The sequence below is a fragment of the Eutrigla gurnardus genome (assembly GCF_963514095.1).
Source record: "Eutrigla gurnardus genome assembly, chromosome: 7".
Lineage (NCBI taxonomy): Eukaryota > Metazoa > Chordata > Actinopteri > Perciformes > Triglidae > Eutrigla > Eutrigla gurnardus.
The window spans coordinates 3,994,752-4,016,172 of NC_139921.1; the positions used below are offsets into that span (position 1 = coordinate 3,994,752).

General features: G+C 43.2%; 1 protein-coding gene across 1 annotated transcript in view; it reads right to left on the bottom strand.

Moving 5' to 3' along the window:
* The window catches only part of LOC311016319 (uncharacterized protein), a 558,990-nt gene that overhangs the window by 212,116 nt on the left and 325,453 nt on the right, over positions 1-21,421 (bottom strand). Inside the window, exons 11-17 of the mRNA XM_084013943.1 lie at positions 20,504-20,626; positions 19,934-20,056; positions 13,933-13,999; positions 13,557-13,776; positions 10,927-12,730; positions 3,503-3,676; positions 2,368-2,541 (exon numbers count right to left, since the gene is read on the bottom strand). Of these exons, the coding sequence (XP_083870069.1) occupies positions 2,368-2,541; positions 3,503-3,676; positions 10,927-12,730; positions 13,557-13,776; positions 13,933-13,999; positions 19,934-20,056; positions 20,504-20,626 (2,685 nt within the window). The remainder of the gene's footprint in view (positions 1-2,367; positions 2,542-3,502; positions 3,677-10,926; positions 12,731-13,556; positions 13,777-13,932; positions 14,000-19,933; positions 20,057-20,503; positions 20,627-21,421) is intronic.

Sequence of the window (21,421 nt, forward strand, 5' to 3'; positions counted from 1 at the left end):
AAAATATCACAGTTTGGCCTTAAAGGAAAACACCACCGCATTTCCATACTGAACTATGTTCTGCTCTGATGTTAGATGAGGTGATACATACCTCCCTCTCCTCTGTGCGTGCACTCAATGGCTCTTGCGCGGACTCCGCGCAGCGCTAATTTGCTAGCATGTAGCTTGTCCTTAGGATCCAAAGGGGGATGAAGTTAGAAGCGACCAAGCACTTCCACGTTGTCCCTATTTAAATACGGTTACGTGAGTAGTTACACGACCCAAGTTTGGTTACACAAAATGAAACATGCCAATTTTTCTAAGCGGATAACAAGGATAACTAGATAGTATGGCGGAATAACAACTGGAAGCACTTCGACGTCGGCGCAGTAATATCATCACTCAAAACATGACGGGACTATATACCTTCTGCTTGTTTTCACAACCCTGTACGATGCACGTTATAACCATGATGTTTGATTGTTCACAAACTATCTTACTACAACCTGATGGTTCCTCAACTGTGCACAAACTACTACAGCTGGTGCAGGCGACGGCGTGCAGGTCACGTAGGTTCTATTGACGGAAGTAAGAGGGGGAGCGGAGTGATGATATTACTGCGCCGACGTCGAAGTGCTTCCAGTTGTTACTCCGCCATACTATATAGTTATCCTTGTTATCCGCTTAGAAAAATTAGCATGTTTTATTTTGTGTAACCAAACTTGGGTCTTGTAACCACTCACGTAACCGTATTTAAATAGGGACAACGTGGAAGTGCTTGGTCGCTTCTAACTTCACCCCCCTTTGGATCCTAAGGAATATACTGGGACAAGCTACATGCTAGCAAATTAGCGCTGCGGCGAGTGCGCGCAAGAGCCATTGAGTGCACGCACAGAGGAGAGGGAGGTATGTATCACCTCGTCTAACATCAGAGCAGAACATAGTTCAGTATGGAAATGCGGTGGTGTTTTCCTTTAAAGCCCCAGTTGGCAACATTTTTTTGATCATATTCACTGAAGTCAACACTATGCTCCGATAGAACAACATAAATCATCCGGTTTTAGAAAAAAAAGCGTGCCTCTACGTGCACGTAGAGCCTGTTGTTTGCTTTGCAAAATATCAACCTGAATCATTCTGTCCAATCAGCACGCAGGGCTGTGTTCGTGCATACACAGCCCCTCCCCCCTCGGGTCGTACCACTATCACAGGGGGGAGGCGGAGGGAAGAAGCAAAAATCTTCCAATTCCTTGTTAAAAACCGAAACGAGGAGGTCCAAAACAACCAAGGAAAAGAAAACACCGGTGGAAAAGAAGGAAAAAAAGAAAGATTGCGACGGTGCCCGTGATAAAACCAGAGTCAACATCGGACCCACATTTCAAAGGTGGCGTGATCTAAGGGATTTCAGAGGGCACGAAGTCGAGGGGAAGGACCTCGGTGGTCGTGGGGGAGGAGCGTGAGAGTTGTAAACATTCAAAATCTGACAGAGTGCCCTTGATCCGCCGGACTTGCCGACTGGGACTTTAAATTACTAAAGATTGAAACCAGACCAACCTGTGGTCTGGTCTCTGGACTAATGTGAGCTACTATTGTGGACCTCTAGGGGACCACAGACAGTCTCTGGTTCCTCCACATAGTCTGGTCTCGTCTCTGGACTAATGTGAGCTACTATCTAGACCTCTAGGGGACCACAGACCCAGGAGTCAACATCTGGTTCCTCCATTTAGAGACACAGAGGAATTTATCTCTTGAGTTGAAATATTTAAACTCACACAAACGTGACTCCGTTGCCGTCCGGCAGGAATTGCCGTCCGTTTGTGTCTCTGCGTTGACTTTGTGTGTAACTGAGTGTGAAAATGTGGCGTTTGGTGTGAACACAACACAACATCTTTACAGCCACGAAGAAACAAACGCTACATCCTGATAGAAACGTGATCATCGGATTTCAGTCATGAACACGTTCAAATCTGGAGCAGCTGAGTTACTGAAAACATACTCACACTTCCTCACACCAGGTCTCAGTCTCTGCTGTCCCCAATGGTCCACCCTGCAGGAAGACATTCAAAGACCTCAATCAGGTCCACCATTAAACATGAACTCGAGTTCCTCAGTCAGAGATGGAGACACAGTCTGGAGCTGTTGTCCATCTGTCCTCACCTGAGAGTCCAGTTGGATGTCTGTTCATCTGTCTTCACCTGAGAGTGTCCAGTCTGATGTCTGTCCACCTGTCCTCACCTGAGAGTCCAGTCTGATGTCTGTCCATCTGTCCTCACCTGAGAGTGTCCAGTCTGATGTCTGTCCATCTGTCCACACCTGAGTGTCCAGTCTGATGTCTGTCCACCTGTCCTCACCTGAGAGTGTCCAGTCTGATGTCTGTCCATCTGTCCTCACCTGAGAGTGTCCAGTCTCCAGTGTGGACCCTCCAGTCCAGCAGACAGCAGCTTGACTCCTGAGTCTCCTGGATGATTGTAGCTCAGGTCCAGCTGTCTCAGATAGGAGGGGTTGGAGTCCAGAGCTGAGGCCAGAGAAGAACAGCCGTCCTCTGTGATGAGACAACCTGACAGACTGAAGACACACACACTACTGTCACTTCTGGGGACTTAACATAGACGTATGTCCATTTGTCCACTTTTAAAATGAGAAAAAGTGATATTTGTCTTTTGCTGTGTTGATGTTGTACTGGGTGGGATAAGCGTGGCTGAGTGATGGACAGAGATGGACAGAGGAGGAAGTTAAAGAAAGACAAGAGACGAGCTGAAATGATTGAGAGAGAAATTGAAGCGTTAGAAAAGAGAAGAAACAACAGTTGAAACAGTCTATGTGGTCTGTCTTCAGACCTGGTGTGCCAACAAAGATCTGGTATTGATTTTAAACCATCGAGCAAAGAAAAAAGGCTGTAATTCAATAACATTTCAACAATGTTTATAGTTTTCATATTGAACTGGAGGAATTATGAATAACAAGTTCTCTGATAATAACAGTAAAATACAAAACACAGCTTTGAAAATGTGCTTCTTAAGAGTCTCAGAACATATGAGGCATTCAGGTGTTCAACTGCCAGTTGGAAGAAAAGAGTCTGTCTTGATTCAAAGCTCTGTTCTCACTGTCAGCGTTCCTCTTTGAGAGCAGCCGTGTGAACTTATCTATCGGCTCTAGATTTCACCGACCTGACTGACGTTTATCACCTCCACTCTCTGATCCATCTGTCAGCTGTCAGTGAGTCTCGTCAGTTGTCGCCATAGAAACGTCACTCACAGAAACTCCAGTTTGCACAGATTTGATTAAGTTCAGAGTTAACGTTTCACCCCGTTGCATTACTGGGTAATTTAGTGTTTGTGAGTAGCAACCAGTGAGATGATTTAGCCTCCAACCATCTGAACCAGTGTAGTGATGCTAACGCTGCAGCAGTAAAATGGAAACACTGTCTTTTTAGGAATACGTGAATATAAATAACTGAATATTTGGTGCATGTAAACACATCATTGAAAGCTTCATAGGTAAACTTCTCAAAGTAGTTGAATCTGACCTGAGAGTTTCCAGTCGACAGTGTGGACTCTCCAGGCCAGCAGACAGCAGCTCCAGTCCTGAATCCTGCAGGTCGTTGGTACTCAGGTCCAGTTCTCTTAGACTGGAGGACTGGGAGCTGAGAACTGAGGACAGACCTTCACAGCTTCTCTCTGAGAGGTTACAGCCACTGAGTCTGAAGAGGAACCAGAAATTAGTGATGAAACAATTACAAACAACTGTTCATCCCCTCAGGTTCTAACTGACATTATTATCATAATGAAGTTAAATGATGTTTAACATGTTTGTTCATCAGGTTATTGTTGCAGCTGGGTGGCGTATTAGGCTCCATGGTGAGGTTAACGTCACACTGTGCCATCTGTTTATTTCTGTCTGAGTCTTCTTTCAAGACTCTCACTGACTCCGTTTCACCAATCAAACGCAGCCAGGCAGTCACATGACGGCACACAAACTCTCCACGCCCGGTTATAGATAGAACTCTTTTAACGTTTTTTAATTCTAAATCCTTGTCATTCAGAGACAAATGTGCATAAATATGCAAGTGTATGTGCAATCATTTATGGAGGAGTCACAATATACCGCCCACTTTTTGAAATCCCCCGACTTTTACCGTCTAAAGTCAGTGAATCTGTCGATCCTATTTAAGTTTCACTTTCAGTTGTGAATCAGTTCATTTCTGAATGTTTCTGATGTGAGATTCTGTTTGTAGCTCATCACGCAGATTCTTGTGGGTCGAGTCATTCTTATGTCGACAAAACTCAGAGAAAAGTTAGAATAAATGTCTTCGACATGACTATCCACTCTACTAACTTCCCGTCGGAGTGGATTGAGGAGTCTAAAAAGGTGCTCTTTGAAGTTTGTCCGAACACGACACAACGATGTGTTGTGCACAAAGGTCCCCAGAAGGATGTTAATAACGTTAAGGCCTGCGTAAAGATTCTGAACGAGTGCGGGGAAGATATTCCTAGATTCGTTTCCTATTATCTAGATGAGCTTCCACCTGTCACGTTCAGCAGAATTGATGTTTCTGCCCTACTTGGCAGGATTGAACAGCTAAGCAAGGAAGTATCCAGCATGAAAATGATTCTAGAAACTCAAGCAAGTATTAGTGATGACCTGCGAGTGCTAACAGCGGCTATGGACCAGCGGGTGGCTGTGCTAGAGAGGCCTAATGGATCACCTGCTCACGATATCACCGGTGGTGTTCAGGAGGAAGAGCAGCAAGTTGTGCGCGCTCTGACATCGGAATTTGCACCGGGAGCTACGGCAATGAATATCCCTCCACAAACTCTGACCCAGTCACCTAAATGGAGCGTGGTTGTGAGAGACAGTCGGCGTTCTAAGCCGGGGCCGAATAACGCCAATGCTTCGGGGCATTCTCAGCCAAAACCCCGTAATGTGCGTGAACCTAACCTGCGTGAACCCAAGAGACGTGAGAGGAAGCAGATGGGAATAGTTGGAACTGGCGGTGGGAGTAATATTCGAGTCGTCACAACCAAGTTGGTGAGTGTGTTCGCCACTCGGTTTGCTCCTGATATGGAAGCTGACACCTTACGTGACTATCTGACACATAAACTGGGCAGATCGGTGTCATGTCGGAGAATTGAATCAACACGGGACAGATTCAGCTCTTTTCATATCATGGCTGAATGCAATGAAGTAGATGAGATGTACGATCCGCAGCTGTGGCCAGCAGGAATTTACGTTCGCCGTTACTACGAAGCCCGTCAGCCCCGTGTCGCATCAGCTGGTGGAGATCGCGCAGCTGAGCGTGCCACTGGAGCCCAGCGCAAAGCCAATGCAGCTGTTCTGTCTTCTGGTGGCCGAAGCCTGGAGCCCACTACATCCAAAGACAATGGGCAAGTGAATCATGAGCAGACTGTGTAGAAAACTCAAACTATCATGAAGTTTCGAGTTGGGTCGTATAATACGCGTGGCCTCCGTCTTGGCCACAGTCCAGGGGATAGGTCACGTCGTTTTATTGTTGATGAACTTCTTGGGCTCTGTGATGTTTTGTGTGTTCAAGAGACGTTCTTAGCCAATCAGGATTTGGAAGGTCTAAATGCATTACATAATGAATATTATGGGGTAGGGGAATCTACTACTGATCTAACTACTAAAATAGTCCGAGGTAGGATACCCGGGGGTGTAGCTATCCTCTGGAATAAGAAATATGATCCACTTGTTTCAGTTGTAAGATTGGGAGTGGATTGGGCTATTGGTATAGAGTTTAATTGTCATGATACAAAGTTTATCCTCATAAACATATACACTCCTTATGAGTGTTATGACAATGAAGCAGAATATCTTAATCGATTAGCATTTCTTGGCTCTTTTATTCAAGATAATGCCTCAACCTGTATTTTCGTTGTAGGAGACATGAATGCTGACATCTCTGATATTAAATCTCTCTTTGCTAGACATCTAATTAATTTTTGCACTGATGCTGGTTTAGTACTCTCAAGCAAGGTTCTCCTGCCTGCTGATAGTTACACTCACATCAGTGAAGCATGGCATTCTACCTCATGGTTAGATCACTGTGTTGGTACAACTGATGCTCATGATTCAGTGGATGCCATGGAGATTCATTATGAGTTTGCAAATGCTGATCATATACCATTTTCTTTGTCTGTGAATGTTGAGAAGCTACCCGCTTTGTCTACTGTGGCTAGTAGCATCAACACAGGGAGACTGGATTGGTCTAAGCTAACTGAAGAAGATGTCCAGAATTATTTAATTAAGACTGATAGGTTGCTGGGAAACATCTCATTGCCTAAAGATGCCATACAATGTTGTGATATTAACTGTAAAAATTCACAACATATTAATGACTTATGTGTTTTATATGATTTAATTGTGAAATCACTTCATGCTGCCTGTAGGCCTTTCTATAAATTCCAGTGTGGGTTTCAGAATATCAAGCCCGGATGGAATGAGCATGTGGCAGGGCTTCATGCCGAAGCTAGGAGGGCATTTAAAGCCTGGATAGTGTCTGGTAGAGACTAGGGATGTCCCGATCCATCTTTTTGCACTTCCGATCCGATACCGATATTGTAGCTTTTAGTATCGGCCGATACCGATACCGGCCGATCCTAGCATGTATTAAAGATTAAAGATGCCGGTTGATGGAAATGATCCAAAATTAGGGGCCGGAAAAATATGGCTGGAAAATGATGAGCATCACATTAATAGCTACAGATACTGTAAAACACTACAACGACATGAGTGCATATATTGTCTTATTTTATCAAGTAAAATATAAGTTATAGGTTTACTCAACAACAGCTTAATAGTTCATAGAAATAGGTTAACTCAGAGTTCCACAGCTTATCAAAAACAATCCTCCCCCACAGACGTCATCACGTCCTAATACTACACACACAATATGGCTTGATGCTGTTTTGAAGGAGTGCATATATTTATCGACAATACTCGACCTGCATCAGCGCATGTGCGCACGAGCGGATCTGTGCGAGCAGGCAGCGCGGAAGCCGGTCATCAAGCGCGTAAAGTAGCCTACACGAAGAAGAACGTAGCGGGAGCGCGCGGCGAGGATTTTTGTGGCTGCGCGTCTTGCGGAGCAAGTCTACTGTGCTGCGCGGAGGCGCTCCTAATGTAAATGATGATTGATTTATGAATGAATTGATAGGTGGCTTATTTTTGGCATATTGATTTCATGGCCTGTACAATGGTAGGGGAAACACTGGACATGCACACAAGTCCGTCTTATTGTTGTTTTGTGGATGCTGGACAGGTCGCGAGGTGTGCGCTAGGTGTGCTGGAAAACGCGGACCGGACTTTGGGGAAAAACGGAAAAAAACTGGAATGGATTACCTACATCGGTGCGCTGGAAAACACGGACCGGAGCTTTGGAAAAAAAAACTGGATCGGGAGTCCGGATCGGGATTTTCCCGTGCAGGCCGATCCGATATCGATATGCATTTTTTGCTAATATCGGCGGCCGATCCGATCCAAATATCGGATCGGGACATCCCTAGTAGAGACAGACAGGGACCTTTATTTGAACAGAAGAAACGTGCAAATGCACATTTTAAATATGCACTTCGATACATCAAAAGGAATGAGAACTTGCTGAGGTCGGAGTCTCTGGCATGTAAGTTACAATATAAAAACTATAATGATTTCTGGAAAGAGATTAGAGCCATGAACAGTAGTAAATTGCCCTTACCTACAGATATTGAGGGAGCCAGTGGATCAGATGCTATCTGTCAGAGGTGGCGACAACACTATAGTGAGTTGTTTAACTGTCATGGGAGGAATAATTATGAGGTTGGATATGTTCATAATAATGAAAATGTAGTTATCAATTCAGAAGAGATACAATCTGCAGTATTGGGTTTAGACGACAACAAAGCTTGTGGTGCTGATAAAATAACTGCTGAGCATCTAAAATATGCTAGCAGGAAACGTATTACTCTGCTTGCTATATGTATGACAGGATTCTTAGGCCATGGGTCTCTGCCTGATGCCATTTTACCAGTACTATTAGTGCCGGTTCTTAAGGACAAAGCTGGTAAAATTAACAGCATAGACAATTATAGGCCCATAGCTTTAGCCAGCATTGTTTCCAAAATCTTGGGAGAAAATCCTCCTCAGCAGGTTGGAAAAGTATATTCTTACCACAGATAACCAATTCGGTTTTAAACGTAAACATGGTACTGATATGTGTATATTTGCCTTAAAGGAAATTTTAGACCGTTATAATAGCTTGAATTCCACTATCTTTACGTGTTTTATAGATGCTTCCAAGGCATTTGATCGTGTGAATCATCAGAAACTGTTCCTTAAGCTGCATCATAGAGGAGTGCCTAAAGTCATTATTAGAATCTTAGTCTACTGGTACGCTCATCAGTCTATGCAGGTGAAATGGGGGGATTCTGTGTCAGAACCTTTCTATGTTGGTAATGGTGTACGCCAGTGGCGAGCGGTGACCATTTACTGTGGTCATGCTGAAGTGTCAATACCATGCGCGCCCGTGGGGGGGCGTTATATTTTTTAATCAAAAATATAATATGGTTAGTGGAAACAGCTTGTAGTGATCACGTTGGTCCAGAGTACATTTGATCACTATAAGCGGTTGATTACTAAAACCGAATTGTTATTACAGTATTTCACTTATTTTTTTATGGAGAACATCATCTAAATGCCAGTTGTATAGTTTTTCAATGTGAAAAATGTAACGAAGCGGTCGTCAGCGCGATCCTCTCGTCAGCTCCAAACTCACCCGTCTGCACCTCAATCACAGACCACAGGTGGTTTTCCGCACAGCATTTACAGTAACTCACTGACACGTCTCAGATCAGTAGGCGCTGCTGCCGGTGTGTTTTTAAAACGAACTAGGCTAGTAGCGCCGCAGATTTCTCATTCCCCACCTTGTTTGACTGAGAGTGTTTCGAGATGGTTTTCATGAATGAACAGGCAATATGTCGCTGTCAGACCGGATCGTTTGACGGGAGGGGGGTCGGCTAGCTAGCCATTTATGTTTCTCATACGTGCTAGCTTGAAAGTGACGGACGGAATTCTTTGCAGTCTTTGTGATATTTACTTCAGGAGTAGGCCGACCACTTGAAATTATAGCTTTCTTTTCCTCAAAAGGTCTCCGCGAAAACGGCACTGAACGCAAAGCCTGAATATAATTAATATGTTCAGCCATTTTGACCAGGCTACACAATGAATGAACCACTGACAGTTTCCCGCTGAACAATTCAAACAAGTCATTTCTGCGCATGCGCGTTGGCAGATAAGCTGCTTCACTGACAGCTTTTTTGCCATTCAAAACGCTCATCTACAGTAAACACAGCCTTTAGCAGTAACTGTACTAGTCGGTGTCACAGTGCGCATGCGCGAAACAAGCTGTCAGTTTTCCAGCTTTTCGCAAGCAAAACGGGACAGATTAGGCACGGATTTAAGACCAAAACAGTAAAACTAAGGTATTGTATAATTGAACACACTGCCAGATTAATATTTTCAATTATTTTTATTGAAGGGCTTGGGCATGCACTGCATTTATAGCTTATTATGACCGCTCGCCCATGGTGTACGCCAAGGTGGAATCCTATCTCCTTTTCTTTTTAATGTGTATATGGACGAATTGTCACAGCAGTTGAATGCATGCAATACAGGATGTGTGATTGGCAATAGTCTCATTAATCACCTTATGTATGCAGATGATTTAGTCATATTTTGCCCATATAGTGCTGGCTTACAACAACTTTTGAAGGTTTGTTCTCAATACAGTGTGGAGTTTGATATTCGATATAACGCAAATAAAAGCAATATTATGATTGTCAGAAGCAAAGAAGACAGGAAATTGGTATTTCCTGATTTCTTTTTATCTGGTACTGCTCTTAAAGTGTGTGATGATGTGAAGTATTTAGGCCACCATTTTGTTAATGATTTGTCAGATGATAAAGACATCAACAGACAATGCCGTAAGATGTATGGTCAAGCCAATATGCTTGCACGTAAATTTAACATGTGTTCAACTGCTGTAAAGGTTGCGCTATTTAGAGCATTCTGTACCCCGCTATATACTGCCCATTTGTGGCGTGCTTACAGAAAAAGCAATATGAAAAAACTAACTGTGGCTTATAATGACGGAATGCGGATGCTTCTCAGAATACCGAGATGGTCTAGTGCTAGTCAAATGTTTGTAAATGTTGGTGTGCCTACCTGTAATGCTTTAATTAGGAATTTGATGTATCGTTTTATGTGTAGGTTGACGGCATCTGAAAACTGTATTATTCAGGCATTGGTCAAGCCTGGGCTCAGCTCTGTCAGGTTCTCATCCACACTCTGGAGACATTGGAGGGCATGTTTGTATACCGCAAGTGTTGTATGCTGATCTCTTATTTTATGTGTTGTGTTATATTGTTGTTTTTATATTGAGTCTATTTTTATTGTACTATGGATCTTCATGTGTCGGGAATAAAATCATATATATATATATATATATCCATCACTGTGTGTGTGTGTGTGTGTGTGTGTGTGTGTGTGTGTGTGTGTCGGTGAAACAGACAGAGAGGAGAGACGCTGGATGAAGCGGTGAGCTGTGTTTTTTCTTTTCTTTCAGCTGAGGTAACAAACGCTTCATGTTAGAGAAAGCATTGATTTTTATGTAACTGGGGGGGTTAGCTGCCCTTCCAACGTCTATGCCTCCTGGTAGTCTCTCAGATCACCAGGTGCGGGGCCACAATAATCAGAATTTACTCAGAAGTTACTCAGTACTCAAGTAGTTTTTTCACTAAATACTTTCTTACCTTTACTCTTCAGTAACTATTTGGAACTACTTTTTACTTCTTTACCTTTTGCAGTTGGGAAAACCAATCAAATGGTTCAGAATGCAGATATAACCTTGTAATTCCAAGATGGTTTGTTGTTTTCTGAATGAAAAACTATATTTACAGAGCTTTGCTGGAGGCTTGGACCACCGGCAGCAGCCTCAGAAGAGCCTCCTCTGAAGCAGAGTATTCCTTCAGGTCAAACACGTCCAGATGTTTTTCTGATGACAGTAAGATGAAGACCAGAGCTGACCACTGACCAGGAGACAGTTTACGGAAGGAGAGACGTCCTGAAGTCAGATACTGTTGGATCTCCTTCACCAGAGAACGATCATTCAGTTCATTCAGACAGTGGAACAGATTGATGCTTCTCTCTGGAGACAGATCCTCATCAACCTTCTCCTTGATGTACTGGACTGTTTCCTGATTGGTCTGTGAGCTACTTCCTGTCTGTGTCAGCAGACCTCGTAGGTGTTTCTGATTGGTCTCTAGTGACAGACCCAGAAGGAAACGGAGGAACAGGTCCAGGTGTCCGTTTGGACTCTTTAAGGCCTTGTCCACAGCTCTCTGGTGCAGATGTGTTAGTTTTGGTTTGTGTCTGGAGACTTTAGACCAGCAGGAGGTTGTTGGTTCTTCTGCCATCAGATTGACACCAGAGGTGATGAAGGTCAGATGGACATGAAGAGCAGCCAGAAACTCCTGAACACTCAGATGGACGAAGCAGAACACCTGGTCCTGGTACAGTCCTCTCTCCTCTCTGAAGACCTGTGTGAACACTCCTGAGTACACTGAGGCTGCTTTGATATCGATGCCACACTCTGTCAGGTCTGGTTCATAGAAGATCAGGTTTCCTTTCTGCAGCTGCTCAAAGGCCAGTTTTCCCAGAGACTCAATCATCTTCCCGGTCTCTGTACTCCAGTGTGGATCCGTCTCAGCTCCTCCATCATACTTGACGTTCTTCAGTTTGGACTGAACCACCAGGAAGTGGATGTACATGTCGGTCAGGGTCTTGGGCAGCTCCCCTCCCTCCCTGGTCTTCAACACGTCCTCCAGAACTGTAGCAGTGATCCAGCAGAAGACCGGGATGTGGCACATGATGTGGAGGCTCCGTGAGGTCTTGATGTGGGCGATGATCCTGTTAGCCTGCTTCTTATCTCTGAACCTCTTCCTGAAGTAGTCCTCCTTCTGTGGGTCAGTGAACCCTCTGACCTCTGTCACCATGTCAACACACCCAGGAGGGATCTGATTGGCTGCTGCAGGTCTTGTGGTTATCCAGAGACGAGCAGAGGGAAGCAGTTTCCCCCTGATGAGGTTTGTCAGCAGCACATCCACCGAGGTGGACTCTGTAACGTCAGTCAGGATCTCGTTGTTGTGGAAGTCCAGAGGAAGTCGACACTCGTCCAGACCGTCAAAGATGAACACAACCTGGAACCCTTCGAACCTGCAGATTCCTGCTTTTTTGGTTCCAGGGAAGAAGTGATGAAGGAGTTCCACCAAGCTGAACTTCTTCTCTTTCAGCAGGTTCAGCTCTCTGAAAGTGAATGGAAACGTGAACTGTATGTCCTGGTTGGCTTTGTCTTCAGCCCAGTCCAGAGTGAACTTCTGTGTTAACACTGTTTTCCCGATGCCAGCCACTCCCTTTGTCATCACTGTTCTGATTGGTTCATCCCTTCCAGGTGAGCCTTTAAAGATGTCTTCTTGTCTGATGGTTGTTTCTGGTCTGTCTGGTTTCCTGGATGCCGTTTCAATCTGTCTGACTTCGTGTTCCTCATTGACCTCTGCAGTCCCCCCCTCTGTGACGTGGAGCTCCGTGTAGACCTGATTCAGGAGGGTTGGGTTTCCTGATTTATTGATGCCCTCAAACAAACACTGGAACTTCTTCTTGTGGTTAGACTTGAGTTTACGTTGGTACACTGCACCAGCGGTTCCTGGATAAACAACAAAGGAACCCAGTTAGTGGATCCTACAGACCCTTTTACAGTCTATGAACAAGCCATGTGTTAGAGCCATGTATTCCTATAGTCCTCAGTAGTAGTGACTTCATGAGCTTCTTTCATGATTAAATCATAACTATTGGAGACAAAATCAATCAGGTGCACCTGATGAAGCCAACAGAAATAAAATAAAATACATTTACAAGATAAACAGAACTGGAATTTTCCGCTGGTCACTTCAACACATCACAATACAGCATCATAGAAAGAGACGGTATTGGAGACGGTGTTGAAAATAGTACCATTGGAATTTCTAAATATCCTGGTGTACTCTAATCCTCCAACACCATTGAAAACATGGAGGTGTCCTTGTAGAAGCCTGTTTTAAATACATTTTTATTTTCATACATACAAACTATTTAGTTCCTAGCTGAATATCAGCAGTTAACACGGTCACTGGGTGAAGTGAAACACCTGTTCCTCTGAAACGGTCGTGATCCTGTCTGAACTCTGTAGAACTTGAGTCTGTTGGAATATCGATTCTGACAACCAAACATGTAACAAGCAGACATTTAGATGCTGCTAACAGTTTAAATTCACTGTTTAAAGCTTCTAACTCGTCTGGATGGTTGAAGCAAAGCAACATAAACGTTGACATCATGCGTACGCATATTTATGATGTCAGCTGTAATCGGGTCTGTAGACAACCAGAGAACCTAAACATTGAAGTTGTGTGCAGCCTATTAGGAGAAATATGAAGTTCTTCATGTTGAATCCTTCTCTTCTTTCCACCATGTTAAATCTGTTAAAATCCTCTTACTGATCTGCAGACAGTCAGCCAGCTCCTCCTGCTTCATTCTCCTCAGGAAGTGCACTGTGATCTTCTGAAAAGCCTCTCTGCTCCTCCTCTGCTCTTCATCCTCACCGTCCAACAACTCCTCGTCCTCACTCTCCAAGCATTCTGGGTAATCTGGACTCAGGACCTTCTGGATCTTCTTCAGCTCGTTCTTCACAAAAGTGCCGATGTTCTCCTCCAGCAGCTGGAACAGAATGATAAACTGAACATGAACTCTAAAGAACCCAACATGGGATTCATGTGTGGGTCTGAGCAGCATGGAGACCACTAGAACCTGTTCAGCATTGAGTCTGTAGCTGATGTGGTTAATAGTGAAAGGTGAGCTTGTACATGTACTCACCATAAATATGGAGTCCAGGTCTGTTTGATGCTGCCAGGTCAACGGAACCTCTGAGATCTGCTGAACTCTGTGGAGAAAACCAGTTTAAAGAATCACTAAACCACAGACTGGAGATCAGAAGTGGACGTCGTCATGGTGACGTCACCCATTATGTTTGACATTTCCACGGCCATTAAACCCTGGCCTGTTCCTTCTCCCACACTCCTCCCTGTGTCCAAAATCAACTTTGCAAGATCCACCTCTAAATCTCAGCCCCAGTAAAATATATCGAGTGTTCAACTCTGTAAACCATCCTCCAAAGAAACAGGTGCAATTTCCTACACGTCATAAATCTCCCATCTGCATATAGATCAATGAAAATGTAAATGTATGCATGTGTGTATCTGGTGCACAGAAGCCTCCTGTGTCCTAGGAAGTTCTGACCTGCAAATACTGGGGAAATAAACAGGAAACATCCCTTGACTCGGCAGCGGCTGTGGCTCAAAGGTAGAGTGAGTCGTCCTTCAAGATCGGCGGTTCGAAACCCGGCTCCCCCAGTCTACATGCCGAAGTGTCCTTAGGCAAGATACTGAGCCATCAGTGTGTGAATGTGTATGAATGATTAATGTGCAGGTGGCTCCTCTGCCATCAGTGAATCATGAATGTGTGTGTGTGTGTGTGTGTGTGTGTGTGTGAACGGGTTTGTGTAAGTGAATGAATGTAGTGTAAAGCACCTTGAGTAGCTAGTAAGTTAGAAAAGCGATATATAAATGCAGGTCCATTGATCATTCCAGTCAATGTCCCGAGTCTTTACAAAGCTCTGTCAAAGCAACCTAATAGATGCTTCATTTATTACCTTATCACTGGCTTAGTGCGATGTATCAGGTCGATGCCAGAGCCAGAAATAGTAGGATATATGATGCTTCACTGTATAAATCCCCCTTTTCCCTCATCTAAGTAAGCCCGATAGGTGTTGCCACTGGGAAATACTATATAAAAAAATAAAAAAATAATTAAACAAATAAATAAACACAAAATTATCGATTTTAGCATCTCTCGATTTCGCTATCCCAAGTATAAAAAGTTCATTTCTCTGGAGCCATTTCCATTGTTGTACGCTTCCGTAGGCCGTCCAGATCAAGTTGGCAGGAGTTCCACAGTTCCAGGCACATTTAAATGCAATAAATAATCACAACAAGCACTATTTAATGCAACTAATTGAATCAACACGTGAATTTATATCTATATAGATTGTTCCGTCACATCTGACGTCAGATCAAAGGCGGATGGCACGCGTAACGGAAACTCAGCCTGACTGAATTAACACAGCTGAAACTTGGACCTCTCGGACCAAAACATCTCCCTCTCTCTCTCCTGTTTTTCATATCTATCCACTGCTAATAAAATGCGTCTATGCCTGAAAAAATCTTTAAAAAAAAATACAGCAGCTCGTGCCTGGTCTTGCGCCTCCGCAGTATGGAGTAACGCGCAACTTTGCCGTGAGCTGGAACCGGAGTTGGGGCTGCAGCTGGTCTGAGCGGCACTGAATCCGGTGCAGCTGTGCAGGCACCGGGTTATGCCACTATTTTGTCTACTGCTGTGCGCCCTGACCCTGTTTTGTGATAGACATGCCTAAAATGTGCCTACAATTTCTATAGTGATATAATATCGGCATTATAATTATTATGACTATACGCGTGATGCGCGTGGTGGGAGCGGCACGCTGCTTCTGTCATCGGGTTGTCAAGTGACGAAACTTGCACTGCACCTCGCCTGGCGCAGTAAAGGAGAGGAGAGGAGCTCATTTGATTGGTGGAGATCTGAATCGGCTGTGTTAATCCCAGTCCACGCCTCGTCTCCCACTCACGCCTTCTTCTCCTCCCTCTTTCCCACTTGCGCGGGTGGGAGTGACGGGAGGCGTGCCTGCGCTAGCCTGCGCGGTGCACGAAACTTGCAAAGTCCAGGCGGACACACCCCGTCGGCGTGGCCCTGACTGCGCCTGGTCTACGAAACTAGGGCCCATTATCTCACTGAAATGCAGTGAGATTAAATGGCTCACTAACATCACACTTGAATGCATTGGTGTAAACATCTCCCTTTCGAGAGAGATGTCGCTGACAGTTATCTGCATCCATCGCAAACTTACTACTGGTCTGGATTTTTATGACCAGCTCAAAGCACTTCTTATGTTATGTAATCATAAAAAAGAAATCCTCCTCCTTGGCGATTTTAACATCAATTAGCATAGCAAAACAGATAGAAAAACCTCAAAATCATAACAGATTACTTCAACCTCATTCAACTAATAGAACATCCAACCAGAATCACACACCGCACTCATTCCAGAATTGACTTAGTTTTCACCAATAAACCGGAAAGAATCACAAACACCCACAACTTGTTAACCTGTCTCTCAGACCATAATGCAATCTTTTTTTCTCGTAAGGTCAAACGCTCAGAAAATCTATGTCATACTTCAACCAACCGTACTATTATTATGACTAGAAAATGTGAATAGAGCTCTGAAAGATATTGACTGGATAGACCTTGGAATAGAATGTGAAGATGCAGACGCTGGCAGTGACTTATTTCACTCGAAAGTTAAAGAGGTTATCCTCTCTTTCTCCTGGAGGGAGCGCCATGGGAGAAAGAAGTGCAACTCTCTACCCTGGCTAAACCCTCCCTGTTTAAAACTAATAAAGCATAGGGATCAGCTACTTAGAAAATCGGTTAAAACTGGACTTAATATAGACTAGTGATGTCCAAATGAAGCTTTGTGAAGCATTTTCTTTATTTTCTGAGCCCAATAGATGGCGCTCTCTGTTCAACAAAGGGTCGAAGGCCGATATATTTCCATTGCTTTCAACCCTTTGTTGAACAGAGAGCGCCATCTATTGGGCTCAGAAAATAAAGAAAATGCTTCACGAAGCGTCATTTGGACATCACTAATATAGACCGACTTAACTTCACAAGAGCCAGAAATAAAGTGACATCCGAATTAGGCAAGGCCAAAGCAAACTTCTTTATACCGATTATTGAAAACGCCAGAGGTAATAGTAAAAAAATATGGCAGAACATAAAGAAATTGACAGGAAAACAACCCAAACAGGAAATCAAAGGCTTGGAATTAAAAATTAGTAGTCAATTGGTGAAAGATCCTGCTATTCTGTCTCAAGAGCTTAACCCTTCTTCATTAAATCAATAGAAAATTTGGTGAAACAATTCACATCTTTCGAGGGCTCTGATCAGCAGGCTCCTACTCAAACTGACAATGCTCATCCCAAATTCCACATTCAAGAAATCACAGAACCAGAAGTTATTGAGATCATAACCGCCTTGAACAACTCCAAGGCCAAAGATATTTTTGGGCTTCACGCTAGATTTTTAAAATCACATAAGGAGGTTCTAGCGCCCCCACTCATGCACTTGGTTAATTTATCTATAAAAAACTCCATTGTCCCCAAGGCGTGGAAATTGGCCACCATCACTCCTTTATTTAAAGCTGGGGACAAATTTGACATGAATAACTACAGACCAATCAGTATTTTACCCATCACTTCTAAAATAATTGAAAAATGGATCTCTACACAAATCATTGAATTCCTCGGCAATAGCCAAACACCTTTACATCCCATGCAGTTTGGGTTTTGGCCACACCACTCTACCGAGACTGCATTGGCCATGTTCATGGAAAAAATAAAATGCCAGCTAGATAAAAAGAGATGTGTTGGTGCCGTATACCTGGACTTAAAAAGAGCTTTTGACACCGTCAATCGCAAGGTGCTGCTAACTAAATTATCTCGTTTCAATTTTTCTGATCAAATTATAGGTTGGTTTCAATCATACCTAGCACATAGAGAAAAATGCACTGTGGTGGATGGGGCCAGTTCTGCTTATATGGATTGCCCAGTAGGACTCCCTCAGGGGTCCATACTGGGGCCCATTTTATTCTCATTATATGTTAATGATCTACCTGAACAATGTTTACATGTCGAAGTCCAGCTCTATGCGGACGACACTGTCATGTTTACTAAAGGAAAAAACCCTGAGGAGGCAGCACGTGTGCTCTCAACAGCTCTCACACACATTCAAACATGGCTCAACAAATCATGTCTTGCATTAAATGCAAAAAAACTGTCTGTCTATACTTGTCTAAGTAACCTTCTTCTTCTGTGCTTTCTCAACCTGGGGTGTTCTTGGGCACAGAAGAGTTGGAAGTTGTTAAGGATTTTAAATACTTAGGTGTGATTTTAGACTCCAGTCTCTCTTTTAAAAACATATAAAAATGATATCCAAAAAAATTTAATTCAATCTTTATAATTTTAAGCAAATTAGAGGATCTTTGTGAGATGCAGCTGCCCTAATGTTTTTGCATGCAATGATATTTTTCGCATCTTAGCTATTGCATCACCAGCTGGCCTATGTTGAGGTCTACCATCCATAAACCAGTAGAGCTTTTGTACAAAAAGGCACTTAAAACTAAAAAACCTCTCTCGTACCATCATTGCAACATATTAGAGAAATATAATCTATTGAGTTTTGATAATTTCTGTAAATTCTCTTCTATCTGCCTGTTTTATAAAGTACTACATGGCCTGGCACCACCTCCTTTGCAAGAGTTTATTAAATATCGACAGTCTCGAGTTACCAGAGCAATAGTAAACACGGATGTTGAGGTTCCTTTTAGGAAAACCTCATTCAGCCATAATGCACTATCTATTAAAGGTAGTGCATTATGGAATACAATACCACCAACTATAAGGGAATGTCCCACTCTGGCCACTTTCAAGAGCCACGCCAAGGCATGTAACCACCTCTAAACATACTAATGAATTGTCCTGTTTTTTCTTTTTTTCTGTTTCTTGCTGTTTTGTATAGCTAGTTTTACTATGTATATCTTCTGTTTTCTCTGTACATCAACATCAACCTGCCTAATTTGGACTACAGATGGAAATTAGCCCCTGGGCTATAATCTGGCACATTTACGTGTACTTTTGTATATGTTCATTAATGTGCATTGTCCTGAAATAATAAATAAATAAAATGAATGCCAACCTAATCTTAAATCCCTGGGCTGCCAATCATCATCTGCTTTCTATTGCTATGTCAAACTCCATAAGAAAGAAATATTAGCCACTCAAAAGCTCATGAGTACTTGCACCCCTTGATGCTGCCAATACTGTTGCTGCATATCAGGTGGTTTGCTGGGTTGAGAACTTTCATCTGTCTTAGCATAGGAGAACTCTAGGTATTGTATTCACCTACAGGGCTGGATTCAGGGCTGGTGAACTTGGAATTATTGTTTAAGGGGCTAGTCTAGACCTGATTCATCCTGTAAGGAGAGTTCAGTTTCAGTTCTTACCTTCCATCAGCAGCTTGTTCAGCTTTAAAAAAAACACCCTGTACATGTTTCATATTACATTTCTGTAGGTTCACGTCAGAGATAACTGACCAGTAAGACTCGGTTGTGTAAAAGTCCAACCTCTGTACGGGGCAGTCTCAGCCCAAGAAGATAAAATGTGACCAGAACCAGGAAATCTTGCTCGCTCTGACTGAGATCCTGCGGGAGCTCTGCCATTCCGAGCCCAGCGGCAGCGCTGCCATACTTTACCTGTGACCTGAATAAATACTAAATCTGTGAACTGAAGAGTTCTCCGGTTTATCCTTGGGCTTCCAACAAAAGAACTGGGGGTTAATACTTATCATCAAACTTTACTGCTTCTTCTTCTCAGACAACTAAAAGTACAGAGGTCAATTAAAGCTTCTGGTCTCAGTGAGTGTTCACCAGAGTGAAAACAAATGGATTCAACAGGAGAGTGGATATCAATGCAGATCATCCCCTACATGGACTACAAAGGTCTGGACCAAGACCTGAAAACGACACTGTCTCTCTCTCATATCATCGTGGCTCAGAAGACCTAACAGTTTGCAGGATTCAGGGCTGGTGGACTCTGAGTTATTGTTTAAGGGGCTAGTCTAGACCTGATTCATCCTGTAAGGAGAGTTCAGTTTCATTTCTTACCTTCCATCAGCAGCTTGTTCAGCTTTAAAAAGAATAGGGCGACCCATAGACTGGTCACTCTTTATGGATACACAGCTAGGTCCAGGTCCAGGTCCGAGTGAGTCTGATGAGTGCTGCTTCATCCTGATACAATAAATACAATTTAAGGAAATTCTCTTTCCAAGATTTTCAATAGTTAAGCTTCATACATCACAATATAAGCCAGAACACGGAACTGTCACAATACTATATTCTCGTGATACATATGTCACCCCCCCATATCTGCAATGTCACGAGTGATGCAAATAAACAGAAATTATCCTGCTGTAAAACTAAGTAATGTGAGGTGAAAGTTGCATTGTGGAAGGTGTTTGGCAGTTTCAGGCCCAGGTCCCAGGGTGTTGCAGATTTGCTACTATTTTACAATGCTAACAAACGACCGACATTTATGCTAGCTAACTTCCCATGCATGTAGGCATTTATTCTTGTAATTAATCCATCAAACGTGTGACAACGCCTCGTTAAGGTCCTTAGCGTGACGGCTCTTGATGGTTATTGTTGGTTTTATTTGTACGGGCCAAATCATCTTACCTTCCATCAGCAGCTTGTTCAGCATTAAAAAGAATAGGGCGACCCATAGACTGGTCACTCTTTATGGATACACAGCTCGGTCCAGGTCCAGGTCCGAGTGAGTCTGATGAGTGCTGCTTCATCCTGATACAATAAATAAAATTTAAGGAAATTCTCTTTCCAAGATTTTCACTAGTTAAGCTTCATTCATCACAATATAAGCCAGAAAACGAAATTATCACAATACTTTATTCTCGTGATCAAGGACGAAATTTTTATTTCAGAGGTGGGGGGGACACAAGCATTTTTAATAAAACTCTAACTCTTTCAGTTCACTGTGTTTTCTAGTAGTTCTTCTAGTTTTCTATTACTACGTTTAAGTTTACTGTTCCCTTATTTGGTTTGACTGGTTGTAAAGCATGTAGAAAAACATTATCACCCAATTCTAATCCAATAGTTATAATAACAACAATAATAATAATACATGTTATTGATCAGATTATTGAGAGCTTTGTAGATGATGAGGAGGATCTTGAAGTGGATATGCTGCTTTATTGGGAGCCAGTGAAGGTGTTGCAGGATGGGTGTAACGCCTTGAGTAACTTACACTTTGACTTCTAAAGAAGTCTCTTATGTCCACTTTTCTTTTTTTAGACATCCTGGCTGCGTCTAATTACCAAACACACATACACACGCACGCACATGCGCACACGGACACCGATTCAAACGTAAATGTAAATGAAACCTCTGATATTACAATCCTTTGAGCTGACGTCAGGCAGAACAAACTCCCAATGCACACTAGCGGACTCCTGTAGGACTCCTGACCGCAGACTAGCAGACCGTCGGTGTGCAAGCAAGATGGAGTGACAGCGGGGACAGCCAATCACACAAGAAACGGCAGAGCCAATCAAGGAGCTTGTGGGCGGTCTAAACTAA